General features: G+C 42.5%; 1 protein-coding gene across 2 annotated transcripts in view; it reads left to right on the forward strand.

Annotated features, from left to right (window-relative positions):
• The window catches only part of sorcs2 (sortilin-related VPS10 domain containing receptor 2), a 521993-nt gene extending 508201 nt beyond the window's left edge, over positions 1-13792 (forward strand). The window contains exons 23-27 of one of the 2 annotated variants that reach the window (XM_084003700.1): positions 3515-3637; positions 4220-4319; positions 4811-4913; positions 11921-12081; positions 13487-13792. In XM_084003700.1, the coding sequence (XP_083859826.1) occupies positions 3515-3637; positions 4220-4319; positions 4811-4913; positions 11921-12081; positions 13487-13551 (552 nt within the window). In that variant the 3' untranslated portion in view covers positions 13552-13792. The remainder of the gene's footprint in view (positions 1-3514; positions 3638-4219; positions 4320-4810; positions 4914-11920; positions 12082-13486) is intronic. The other variant, XM_084003701.1, reaches the window with a different exon arrangement.
• The last annotated feature ends 770 nt before the right edge of the window (positions 13793-14562 follow it).

Raw genomic sequence — 14562 nt, forward strand, 5'->3', positions numbered from 1 at the left:
TAGGACTTTAAATTAAGTTTAAAATGATTGTTTTATTAAGTGAATGTACATACAACACAATCCCAAAGCACGTTGTGAAATAGTCACAAAAATAATGGAAAATTCATGTCCATGTACACAAATCAATAATTTCAATTCCATATGGCTCAGCACGACATTCAAACTAATGTATTTCAATTGGCAGCATTGTTCTTTTTTTTTTCTTTCTGTCAGTCGGGCAAAAAAACCTGTTTGGGCTCAAAATAAGGCCTTGCAGTTAGGTTTAGGCAAGGATAAGAACAATAGGTTCACTTTGGGACACCAGTGTTGAACACCAGTCTCATGGTTGAAAGTCCTGTGTTGTTGGACCCATCCGCCATGCAAATTATTTATTTAATACTATGTTACTATCTTTCCTGTATGTGTTCAGTCTGTGTTCACCAAAGATCCTTATTGACCATTTGCATTGTTTTCATGCTGAGTGGAGGAAGTACATCTACTGTGCGTCTAAATGGGCCTCACATGACGACACAAAAACAGAAATATTGAGTCTTGAGTCTCCTGCAGAAGCTGGTGAGCAACTCTGCAGTCCTGACATCGGCAGGGAGGTCTTTCCACCATTGTGGTGCCAAAACAGACAAGAGTTGTGACTTTGTTGTGCGTCCTTTACTTGCTCTTAGCGATGGCTGTAGCAGCTGTCCAGCTGAGGTAGGTAGAGGCAGTTCCGTTGACAGCCTTGTAGGCCAGTACCATTGTCTTAAGCTACTACAGGGAGCCAGTGCAGGTCACGGAAGAGGGAACATTTTGGTAGGTTGAACACAAGGTGTGCTGCAGCTTTTTGGATCCACTGCAAATGTTTGATTGCGGAGGCCAGGAGCAAGTTGCAGAAGTCCAGGCGGGAGATGATGAGCACTTGGACCAAGAGCCGTGCTAAATGCCCTACATGTAGATGTAAATGGGACGGATCCTGCGGATGTTGTAGAGAGCAAATCTGCAGGATCAGGCCACCGCAATGATGTTGGTGGTGCAGCATAGCTGATTGTCAATTACCACGCCGAGGTTCCTTACAGTGGTGAAAGAGATACCGTAATCTGTTATACCGTAATCTATGTTTTGATGAGTGTGTACAGACCAAGTGCCGGAAACTGCAACAGAGGATGTTCTTTCTTAGGAAACTAAGAGTGTTTAAATTAGATAGTGGCATTCTCCAATTATTCTACAATGCTCTTCTGCAGAGTGTCTTGTCTTTTGGACTAATATGCACTTTTGGTAATATGCATGCACAGGATCACAAGAGATTGCAGCGCATTATCAATACAGCCAGTAGGGTCATTGGAGTTGATCAGGTATCTGAAGCTCAGCTGTATAATGAACTTGTTTTAGGAAAGATGGAGCAAATTTTAGCTGATCCAACACATCCCCTGTTCCTCAAGTTTGTCAGAAGTAGTAGGTCAAATGGCAGAATCCTGCAAAGAGTAATCAAGACCACTAGATACCACAAGTCATTTGTGCCTTCTGCAATCAGACTGTACAACAACAGACCAAGAATATGCACTACTGCATTTTAATTCATCCCTATGTAACTTAGGTACTACTATTTATTTTTTGTTTTATTCTATTTATCCTTCATGTGCATATAATGTGGTGTGTCTACTGTTTGTCTGTCTGTCTGTTCTGTCATCTGGTTTGTGATGTTTTGTGAGACGTGCTATTGACCACATGAATTTCCCCTGGGGGATAATAAAGTTTACCTTGACCTTGTAGTGACCAGTAAGTCCATGTGAGGACAGTCTTGCCCCGGCGCAAAGAGGAGCTCAGTCTTGTCAAGGTTAAACTTCAGGTGATGTGCCGTCATCCAAGAGGTGATGCCTGCTAGACATTCTGAGATGCAATCAGGGTGTCAGAGGAGGGGAAAGAGAGGAATAGTTGAGTGTCGTCCGCATAGCAGTGATAGGAGAAACCTTGTGATGTGATTACAGAGCCTAGGGATCTAGTACATAGGAAGAACAGAAGGGGTCCCAGTACTGTGCCTTGAGAGACACCTGTGTTGAGAGAGCAGGGTTTGGATAAGCAGCCATTCCATTTTATCTGGTAAGTGCGATTCATCAGGTAGGATGTGAACCAGGATAGCACAGAGTCAGCAATGCCGAGTTCAACGAGGGTGGCAAGAATGATCTGGTGGTTCACGTTGTTGAATGCCGCAGGCAGGTTGAGGAGAATGAGACCGATTAGAGGGATGAGGCTCTGGTGGAATGGAGGGACTCCATCACTGTGAGGAGGTCCGTTTTCAGTGGAGTGTGCAGTCTTGAAGCCTGACTGATGAGAGTCAAGTAGGTTGTTTTGTGAGAGGTCAGTTAGTTTGAGATGGCAAATTCCAGAGTTTTAGAAAGAAATGAAAGAAGAGGTAGTAGTTCTGTAGTTCCAGATGTCAGCTCTGTCAAGGGTGGGTTTCATAAGGAGTGGCTTGATTATAGCAGTCTTGAGGGAGGCTGGTATAAGGCCTGAAGTGAGAGAGGAGTTGATGAGGGTAGCTTGAGATGCCTTGGAGAAGGGAGGAGGGGATCGGGTCAAGGGGGCAGGTGGTGGCGTGGTTAGACGTAACCAGTCTGTGGACATCTTCAGAGGAAAGATGGGTAAAGCTTGTAAGGTCAACAGAGCTGGGAGTGGTGGGAGGGAGGAAAGCGGTAAGGGTAAAAGGAGCTAACATCCTTCACCTTCTTAGTAAAGTAGGTTACAAAGTCGTCAGCTGTGAGGGAGGATGGAAGGGGAGGGGATGGAGAGCTAAGGGGGGAAGAGTACATGGACAACTGTTTCCTGGGGTTGGAGACAGAGACTGTTTCCTGGGGTTGGCAGAGGAGTTGATCTTGGTCCGGTAGAAGGCAGATTTGGCTGCTGACAAGAGGTGAAGTCTGAGAGGAGGTGAAGGTAGTGTGAGAGACCCTCAGCATAGTCTGATCTCTTTCATTTTCTCTCAGCTGCACATAACTCTGTTCTACAAGCCTGCAGACATTCGGACAGCCATGGGGGGGGGGGGGGGCATCGCACTGATCTGGAGTGGAAGGGACAGAGGGAGTCCAAAGAGGAGGAGAGGGAGGATAGCAGAGTGGATGAGGCTTCCAGGGTGGACAGTAGAGATAATTGTTCTACAGATGGTAGTGAGGAGAGATCAGTTGAGGCAAGAGTTGAGGGAGAGAGAGATTTCAGGTTATGGCAGGTGGTTGACAGTGTGAGGAGTAGGGAGATGGAGGACTTCAAGTGGAGAGAGAAGGTAACAAAGTGATGGTCAGACACAGTTAATACGCTTTGCCTTGCACTTGCTGATGTATGGCTTTGAAGCTCTCTACGCACTGTTCTTGAGCTAATCTGAAGGCCACATGAAGTTTGAAGGTCTGTAGCGATTGACTCTGCAGAAAGTTGGTAACCTGTGGGTTTATCACTACTAGTGGCCACTTTCACATTTCGCAAAGTCATTGATTCATTTAATTCTTAACATAAAAATATTGATTTGTGCAGCATTAATCATTTCTGACCTTAGACAACAGGTGTGCCTCTGGAGACCCTCGTCACAGTAGTAAAGCCAGGCCTGCCTACTACTGCAGATTTGTATGTCCTCCCACTGGACAGGAAACCAGTCGAGAGGAGCATGTTTGTAGATAAGGTACATTTAAAAAAGCATGTCAAGCTAATTACTTTTTGCCTGCCAATATTACGACATTTGGAGACAGAATCACATTTTATATATTTTCCCTTGACCATTATCTGGAATACAAAGAAGCACAGACCCAGATTTACTGATTTACTGCTTTGTACAAAAACAGTTTCATCGCAACATGAGGTCTGACAGGATCCTACCTGCACACTAAATTATATTTATCAACTATACACATAATCACATAAATTCATATAGTCATACAGTGATATTGTTGTTTTTCCAATGATTTGGCCCTCCCTAACCAAATAACAGAACACTGGCTAAATGTTGCCTTGGTTTGTTAGCGCTACCATGCCGGTGGAAAAATCACATTGTACATAAACAAGATTGATTTTACAAACACATACACACTGTGCTGTAGTCCACAGTAGAGTTTAGCAAGATGTGAGGCTGAACATTGTAGTTAACTCTCTTCCGTGGCCCATGATCCTCTGTGTTACAGTTTAGGAACCCTGTATTGCATGTTTTAAATATGGAGGGAGGGTTTGGAGAGAATTTCCCCATAATTACATATTTTCTCATCCTCAGCATATTCCCACCATCATACAGGCCTTCAACAGCAAAAATGTAAGCTTCATGGTACGAGGAGGACTAGAAGTGCTGGTGATACTAGCTGACCCAAACACAGGTAACCTACTGTATATTGAAACACTCTGTGCATTACTTCCCATATAGTCTAAGTCTGCTTTTTAAAACCACCGTTTTTGATGTTTTTTATTGCATGTTATTGATTTATTCCTAAAGTCTAATTTCTAATGACTCAACAGCTATAGCAGCAGAGACTGGTGCGTTCATGAAACTACAGCTGTCTGTATGGATGCTAAACCTAAATACTCTTTGATTCCTTTGTCTTTTTCTTTTCCTGTTTCCAAACTACCCAAATCCTATCAGTTTAAGTCTGTGCTTTGTGATCATCCTTCACTGACTTTAAAGTTTACTTTTTCTGTGGGATAACTCCTCAAGAAAAACATTACATTTTTCTTCCTACCAATTCTGTCCCTGCAGTTGACTCAAAATGTTTCTCTTTCTGACTAAACTTTCTAGATTTGCCTATAATTAGGATCGTGTTCTCATTGTGCAAACATGATGCATGTTTATTTGTGTATATCATCACCCCAGGCTACCATGGAGCTGCTGGAGGTCCAGGTGTTTGGGCTCTAGCAGTCATTTTCCTAATCAGCATCATAACCACCGGCTCCTTCATCCTTTACAAGTTCAAAAGGTGAGCCATGTCAAGATTTTTGGTATGTAAAGTGTCAAATAACAAAATCCCAGGACTATATCCCATCCCAACTGACTTTTATAAACACAATTACCATTGAATTAACCTTGAAATTAACAAGGTAAACTAAACATTTAAAAAAAAAAAAAAAAAAAACAAGAACGAGGCAAGTCTAGTTAGGCTGGACACATACAAGTGATGATATGTGTTGATGAATTATGATTAATGTACACAACTGTATGTGTATCATATGTCCAACATAGCAGTACTGTTTGCATGCACTTTATGACTTTGTCACTTTGACTCTGCCAATAAATAGGAAAGAAAACTGTCCAGGGATTTTCCTCTGTGACTCCCTCTAGTGGATGGACCTACATAGTCTATCAGTAATTAACTCTTTCATATTTTAGACAAGGGCTGCACGGTGGGATAGTGGGTAGCACTGTCGCCTCACAGCAGGAGGGTCCCGGGTTTGATTCCCGAGTCATGTTCGGGTTCCTTCTGTGTGGACTTTGCATGTTCTCCCCGTGTAAGCGTGGGTTCTCTCCGGGTTCTCCGGCTTCCTCCCACAGTCCAAAGACATGCAGGATGGGGATAGGTGCACTCAGAGTTTGCACTGCACTTATCCGGATCATGAAAATTATTAATAGGAGGAAAGGAAGCGGTGTAAGAAGAACATGTTGTCAGTTTCGTTGAGTGTTGATCGATGAATATAGCATCCATTTATTACTTAATGCGATGATTGCTTGACAGGTTATGTGAGAGAAGTAGTGTAATTTATCGATGAGACACCGAGATTCCTCCCGTCTTCAACACATTTTGTGTACATCAGTGTATGTAGTGTTTGAAAATCAAACACTACATACACTGAAATCACAGTGTTGTTTATTTTATCTCGCTCATCACCTCCAGACTGGACTACTGCAATGGAGTCCTGTTTGGGGTTTACAGTCAAACCCTGGACAGGCTCCAATATGTGCAGAACTCAGTTGCCTGGGTTCTCACCCACACCAAACCCTGGCAGCATATCACCCCCACACTCATCCACCTCCACTGGCTCCCAGTCAAGTCACGCATCATACATACAAAATACCTCTCCTGATCTACAAATGCCTCCATACCCTTGCCCCCCAGTACTTATCTGACCTCCTTCCACCAACATAACCCATCCCAGAATCTGCGGTCATCAGACTCAGGTCTGCTCTCCATCCCCTGCAACAAACTGCAAACCTTTGGGGACAGAGTGTGCGGCAGCTCCCCACCCGCTGGAACTCTCTCTCTCCACACACTGTAAATTCTAACAAGTTGAGTTTACTTAAAGAAATTTAGGAAACTGATTACCTTGTGAAAAGTAAGTAAACAAACTTAATTGTGTGAAGTAGTGTGAAATTATTATATTTAAGTGAGCTGTACTTTTTTGAAGTTGTGAGAACTTAATATATCTCAGTATAGTTAAATTCAAATCAAGCTGTTACAACTCAAATACTTTGAGTCATATTAACTTAATATATTCTACCAAAACAAGTGGGCATCACTTGAAATTTGTATTACACTTCACCTGAAGTATCTTAGTGAAATGCACTTCAATAAAGTTGACAGGAACTCAATAAATGTAAGTCACATTTAAATAAATGCATTAACATTCCTTAGTTTAGCTAACTTTAAAGTAAGAATTCACAAAATAGCATAATGAAGATGTTTTTTTTATTTCAGTATTTGTAAACAACAATCAACATCCTGTTCATTCTGAAACTTCTCGAGACATTCTCACTGTGTTGTGATATTATATATAATATTCAATACAGTAAAAATAAATTCATGAAATATTCAATAATGTTTTGTTAATTGTTCTGCCCCATCAAACTCACACTTATTCACACAGCACACTTACACTCACAGGCGACTTTATTAGGTACACCTGTCCAACTGCTCGTTAACGCAAATTTCTAATCAGCCAATCACATGGCAGCAACTCAATGCATTTAGGCATGTAGACATGGTCAAGACGATCTGCTGCAGTTCAAACCGAGCATCAGAATGGGAAAGAAAGGTGATTTATGTGACTTTGAACGTGGCATGGTTGTTGGTGCCAGACGGGCTCGTCTGAGTAGTTCAGAAACTGCTGATCTACTGGGATTTTCACGCACAACCATTTCTAGGCTTTACAGAGAATGGTCTGAAAAAGAGAAAATATCCAGTGAGCGGCAGTTCTGTGGGCGCCTTGTTGATGCCAGAGGTCAGAGGAGAATGGGCAGACTGGTTCGAGCTGATAGAAAGGGAATAGTAACTCAAATAACCACTCGTTACCGAGGTATGCAGAAGAGCATCTCTGAACGCACAACACGTCGAACCTTAAGGCGGATGTGCTACAGCAGCAGAAGACCACACCGGGTGCCACTCCTGTCAGCTAAGAACAAGAAACTGAGGCTACAATTCGCACAGGCTCACCAAAACTGGACAATAGAAGATTGGAAAACCGTTGCCTGGTCTGATGAGTCTCGATTTCTGCTGCGACATTGATGAAGCGCGAATCATCTCAGACTGGTTTCTTGAACATGACAATGAGTTCACTGTACTCAAATGGCCTCCACAGTCACCAGATCTCAATCCTAAAGAGCATCTTAGGGATGTGGTGGAACGGGAGATTTGCATCATGGATGTGCAGCCGACAAATCTACAGCAACTGCGTGATGCTATCATGTCAATATGGACCAAACTCTCTGAGGAATGTTTCCAGTACCTTGCTGAATCTATGCCACAAAGGATTAAGGCAGTTCTGAAGGCAAAATGATTGTGATTGGCCGACAACTCCTATTTTTGGATTTGAAGAGGTCAATGAGATGAGTGGTACAGCGCAGGCCAGCGTTCCATCATTATAGTACCGTATTATATATATTTTAATATACCAAATACCAAAAAAACGTTTTTGTCACATCTATCATAATTTTCTTACAAAGATTTTTAACGCAATAATATTGCAATGGTGGATAAAAAATAATAAACATGAAATAAAAATTATTAAGAGTGACAATACCCTGGGAAAGGATTGTGGTCCAGTCTACTGAGAAAGCTTCTTGTCAACAAAGCAGCAGTGAAGGAGGAGGTGCAGCGAGACAATAGCTGCAGCTGCTGAACTGGTCTGGCTGGGTAAGATGGTTATCTGGTACCCTGGTGGCCAACACAGTCTTGGTGACCGAGGGAACCTTTTTTCTAACTGCCACCAACTTTACTGCAGGAGACACCACCTAAAGTATGCTATATGGAGGGGGGGGGATTATTACAATTAGTACAATTTTAACAGTCATTATTAACAGCCATATGTATTCTCATGTCCTTCAACTCTAAGCAAGATTAAATGATGAACCGATTAATATTATTTCAATATAGTTTCCTATTTTGTGTATTAAAACAGATGGTAGTTACTATGAAAAACTCCTTCAGACAAAATGTATTTATACTTAAGGATAAGCATTAATAATTAATCTGACCTGCATTTTGAATTTCTAAATGAAAGCAGTACCCATCTTGTCTCCTTTCTTCTGTGTTGGTTTGTTGGTTTTAGTAGGCTATGTATCAGGGTCTTACACCACCTGCATGAAATAAACACAACTGGGTAAAGTCAGCACTGATGGGCAGTAACGGGTTAGAAGTAACTTACTGTAATCTGATTACTATTTTTCAAGTAACTAGTAAAGTTAAGGGATTACAATTGCGTGATTTTGTTTTGTGAGACATATGGCATATGAGTGGCGCGGTGACAGTGGTAAACAACAGACGTGTAGATCAACAAGAGATACGGCTCGAGAGAGCAGAACCATGCAGCGTTTAATGCTTGGAAGTACCGACATTACTTTGAGTTTGACTCGGTAAAAGGTGACAAAAAACCTGGCCCGCGGGTCTTCAGCCCAGACCTGATGCAGTCCGACACGCCAGCGTTGATCATCTGCCGGCCCGCACCGTGCACGTTTCTCTGCTCACCGCGGCTGGATCGGCACGGAGTACCCCCCCTACCCCACCACACACGCGCACACGCACTTCTCTCCCACCACAGCCTGCTAACTGGTTAACTCAGAAACAACAGAATTAAAGCGCGCGCTAATCCAGCAGCTAACAGACGGGACCGGCGGAGACATGTTAGCACTACACTGGGGCTCCACGCCAAGTCAAAGCACTTTTATTCTGATTCGCCCATGTTGAGCTGCTGCTAACGTCTGCTCTGTGAACCCTCGGGCAGACACACAGGCCAACATGCCAACAAAAAGTCGAAGAGTGGGCTTTCTTCCAACAATTCTTATTCTAAACATTAAATTATATTGACAAGATTGCAACAAAAACTTTGCACTTATCGAAACCAACGTTAGAGCCAACTTTCCGTGAGTGCAATGGCGTTGACCGCTTGCTGTGTACTACTGCAGAAGTTTGGTAACATTCCATGCATTATTAGTGGGGAAATTTATGAGATATACTGTATGTTCCATCGCGCTATTACAAGCCGTTCGGCTGATCGCCCTATCTTGACCACTGCTGACCATCGCTAAAAATGCTTCCGAGGGGGTGTTTGGCTGGATGTCTTGGTGGAAATTACCTAGGGTCCATTTCACTGCTACACACTCAGAAAAATGAAGTTCATATAAATTAATGAAACAAGTATGCAGGTAAAAAGTGCAGATGGGTTCCATCTGCATTTGGTGTTGGTAGTATAGTAGTAGTAGTAGTAGTAGTATTAACAGTAGTAATAGTTTCAACAGTCATAGTCCATGGCGGCAGGCACAGCCATGCCGAGATGGATCCATCCCAACCATGTCGCCTTAGACCAAAAGTCAGTAGTTGTTGAGCAGTCACACAGTAGCGGGTGGAGCGACAATAAGGTGTTTCCATCATCAGGCCAGTTAGCAGTCTGCATCGATCAGGACGTCAGCGGACTCTGCTTGACTAGAAAACACAGCCAGACTCCCAGAAGTAAATCCTGGGAGGAGTCGAGTTAGTAACAGTAGAGATGCAGATTTTAGTCAATTTCTTTAATCAATAGTCAGCCGCCTTAAAAATACTAGCAGTAAGAGTCAAACAAGACCACAGTGTCGGTGCAGTCAGGATCATGGTCCAGAGAGACCTGAAAGACGAGAAAGCACAGGGACTCCGGGGAACATACACAGAGAGTGAGCCTCAGTGTGTCACCAATAAATAAATCCCCCGGCAGTCTAGGCCTATAGCAGCATAAATAAGAGCTGGTTCAAGGAAAACCTGACCCAGCCCTAACTTTAAGCATTGTCAAAGAAAAAAGTTTTAAGCCTACTCTTAAATGTGGGAATGGTGTCTGCCTTCAGAACCAGAAGATAGTTCCACAGAAGAGGAGCTTGATGGGTGAAAGCTCTGGCACTCCCTCTTATTTTGGAGACTTTAGGAATGACAAGTAACCTTTTACTCTGAGAGTGTAGTGCTCTAGTAGGACATTAGGGTTTAATGAGCTCTTTAAGATATGATGGTGCCTGACTATTAACAGCCTTGTAAGTGAGCAGATGGATTTTTAATTATATTCTGGATTTTACTGGGAGCCAGTGCAGAGAAGGTAATGCAGGAGAAAGGTGATCCCTTCTTCTAGTTTTAGTTAGAACATGTACTGCAGGATTCTGGACCAGCTGAAGAGATTTAAGGGATTTATTGGAACAGCCTGATAGTAAGGAATTACAATAATCTAGCCTTGAGGTAACAAATGATGTTTTTCTGCATCTTTTTGACATCCGCAATGCCCCCACCCTGGTCACATTCAAATCAGCTCTCAAAACGTTCCTGTTCACCAAGGCCTTTGGCCCCTAGATTTTTTGTGTTCTTTGTGTGTATGACTCTTTGGTTGTATGTCCCACCTGTCACAATGTAAAGCGTCCTTGAGTTCCTTGAAAGGCGCTATATAAATAACAATTTTTATTATCTAAAATTACTGTATTACGTAAATAAAAGTCATTAAATTGTGAACATTGATATCAAATTACATCTGCACCCATAGCTAGAAGCAGGTTCTGGGTTCACTTGTTGTTACTAGCTTGTTGGAGATGACAGGTTCCATTACAGGTTTCTCTTCTACTTTGTCTTGTCTCTTGTTTAGTCAGTCAAGTTAATTTTATGTTGTGAGCATATATTATCCGACTCTGGAGAGCTAGTTGACGATGCTCCTACTCTCTCCGTCATCTTCAGGAAGTACACCTTTGTTTTAATTAGCCTAATCACTCTTCTATTTTTTCATGATTCATGTTGATCATAACAGGATTTCTATAGATTATTTTATTCCTTTATTTTTTCCAGAGTATGATTTCATTTTGTGACGGAAAGAATAAGATCCCAGATACAAGTGGCCGAAATTAGCTTCCTTCACAGGGCTCCCTTAGAGATAGGGTGAGGAGCTCCATCACGCGGGAGGTGCTCGGAGTAGAGCCGCTGCTCCTCCACATCGAGAGGAGCCAGTTGAGGTGGCTCGGGCATCTGTATCGGATGCCCCCTGGATGCCTCCCTCTGGAGGTGCTCCAGGCATGCCCCACCGGGAGGAGTCCCCGAGGTAGACCCAGGGCATGCTGGAGTGACTACGTTGCCTGGGAACGCCTTGGGATCCTCCCGGAAGAGCTGTAGGAAGTGTCTGGGGAGAGGGAAGTCTGGGTGTCCCTGCTAAGGCAGCTGCCCCGCGACTCGGCCCCGGATAAGCGGAAGAGAATGGATGGATGGATGGATTTAATTCCATCATGACATTTTTCCTATTCATACTTTGAAATCATGTCAAGTTCCATTATTCCATAATGTCACACTATGTTAGCTAGCTCCTCCTGGTATGTACATCTACCTTTGTGAAACATCTTGTGAATTAAAACGGAGCACCTCCCTGTGTCCTAAACACAAATGTTCACCAAAAGTTCACTTGATTTAAAATATGCAGTGCAAATCTCCACCCCATCTTACGAAAACAACAAATCCCACAGTCCTTGGCTTAGGACTGAGGATGCTTATCCCCTACTATTTTTCAGGAAGCTCCCAGGCAGCCGCAATGTCTACGCTCAGATGCACAATGAAAAGGAGCAGGAGATGACCAGCCCCGTAAATCACAGCGAGGACACCCAGCATATTATCCAGGGGGAGCAGTTCATCGACGATGACCTGGACTCGCAGACTCTAGGTAACACAGAAGGTAGCCTTGCCGTCCATGCCCTTATAAGGACTACCACTAACCACTGCTACTAAAACCTAATTTAGGTATTGAAGGACTCCTTATCACTGCGATTGCTAAACTGAACTAAACTCTATGGTCATCACCCTCATTTGCAAACACATTCAAATCATAACAATAAGTTGTTGTTCCATAATACTTAACAAAACAGAAGATCCTGTTAATTCATTGGGTTAAATTAAGTCATTACCTGTAGTAATTGATTACTAAATTAAAGGTAATTTATAAGAGTTAATAACTATCTCAAATGTATCATGGATTATGGTTAACATGTCTGATGTGATAATGCAATTAGTATTTGCCCGTGGTCACTAAAGCCTTTCATTCCAAAAGTGATGTTAGGCTAGACATTACTTTTGACATGACGTATTATATGATATCCCATAAGATGTCATGAATTATGATGACATTATAAACTGTATAATATATCACATGACAGATATCAAAATAATATTCATGTATTATGATATAACATGGCAATGTATTATATGATAAAATAATACTGGCATGAGTACTAGAGCATGACACGGGAGTGGATTTTCACTCCCGTCCCATCCCACTCCCAGAGAAAAAATCCCATCCCATCCCAATCCCGGGCCGGAGTAAAAAAAAAAATCCCATCCCGTCCCACTCCTGTAGAATGACTCCCGCTCCCATCCCGCTCCCACTCAAAATTACTCCCACTCCCATCCAACTCCTTTTTTTTTTTTTTTCATCAGATTCAACTCGCATGAATCTATGCAATATTTGCGACTTCCCAATAAAGTCAGTTAATCTCACCGACGGATCATTGTGTCGGACTTTAGTCTGCAGCTCTCGCTTCCCGGCTTCATCGCCTCTACCTCCCTCCGCGCATTTAACTTCCGGTAGTGGCCGGCCCGGCCGGAAGTCAAAGCACTGTTGGATGTGTAGTTCTTTTGACTTGCTAATGCGAGTCAAAATAGTTTTGGCTCACTGAAAGATGACTACAAAAATGGACGTGTCTGTCCTTTTGGTTGTTTAACACGGCTGAAAATCATCATCTATTAATGGCTTTTCCGCTCCTGCCCGCTCCCGTTGATTTTTATTCCCATCCCGTCCCAATCACGGGATTAATAAAACTTTGACTCCCATCCCGCGGGAATCCCACAGGAATCACGTGACCCGCGGGAATTCCCGAAAAATGTCATGCTCTAATGAGTACTACAAGCATGCAAACAAGAAGATGTTTGTGCATGTGAGCAAACAAATTACATGATACATTTTCTGTACTCGTCTATTTATATTCAGTTAGTGATGTGCCAAGACAAACAGCATTTAAAGTATGAATGTGACATTTCACCGTATGTTTGTCTTTGTCCCCTATGTTCTTACCTCTTGTTGCCAGGCAACCATTCGGGTGTGGTCCTGAGCATCAACTCCAGAGAACTACACAGTTACCTGACCAGCTGATGGCTGCAAAATCAATGCTAACAAGCTAGCCTAACCTAACTGGCTAACGAGCATAGGCACTCGGCCTCCCCCAATTTTCTCTCCTCTTCCTTTCCTTCATCTCCTCACCATATATCATCTCACTGAAAGCAGTAAGCATGTAGTATCCACAGAGAGGGTTGTTCCATTAGCCACTGACTAGGTAGTGGCCGAAGAAAGGTGTGCTAAGATCATTTCCAAGCATGAAGAAGAAAAAAAAGTTGAGTTTTACCCTTTGTTTTATTCTTTCTTTGCTTCCCACATAGAGGCAATAATGATATCCCATTTGAATCTAGAATATGATGAGTGAATTTGTTTATGACGGTGTTAAATTCATATTGCCAAACCCATGGAAACACAAGTATTGGCCTTTCTTAAATACTTCCTCCCAGGAACTTGGAGCAATCAGCTTGTTTGGAATATACTGTACATCCCGCAAATCATTCATCTTTTTTAAATCCCACTGCATTCATATTCTTGTTCATCACACATTTACACTGTTTTTTTGTGTGGTATTTAAAATCAATGCTCATAGAAGTCTCTCCCATGGTGCCTACAACAGCAGATATGCATCTGTGCAATGACATGACCTGTTTTCAAGTGAATTTATTCCTAATGCCCTTTCCTTCTCTGTCGAGGAGGGAAGTTGAAGTGATGTTATTTACTGTATCAGCCTATATTAGGCATAGGCTGCATTGGAATCATGTCTCCTTAAAATTTTGTTTTGTTTTATGTAAATACAAACAATCTCCATTTTGTACATATTCCTTTTGACGTGCGTGTGTTTGTGTGTGTGTGTGTGTGTGTGCGTGCGCGTGCGTGCAAGTGTTTAACACTACTACCAAAATACATTTGTTTTGGAGTGAATCTTCATTAAGTTTCCTGAATTTAACAAAAAAATCCTCACTGTTTCCAGTTTCCTTGCTACCATTGCCTGCTTCACATTTTTTCAATACTTCCAGTGTAATGTCATGTGCAAGATCATTTTATGAT

The sequence above is a fragment of the Eutrigla gurnardus genome, assembly GCF_963514095.1.
Source record: "Eutrigla gurnardus genome assembly, chromosome: 23".
In the NCBI taxonomy this organism is placed as follows: domain Eukaryota; kingdom Metazoa; phylum Chordata; class Actinopteri; order Perciformes; family Triglidae; genus Eutrigla; species Eutrigla gurnardus.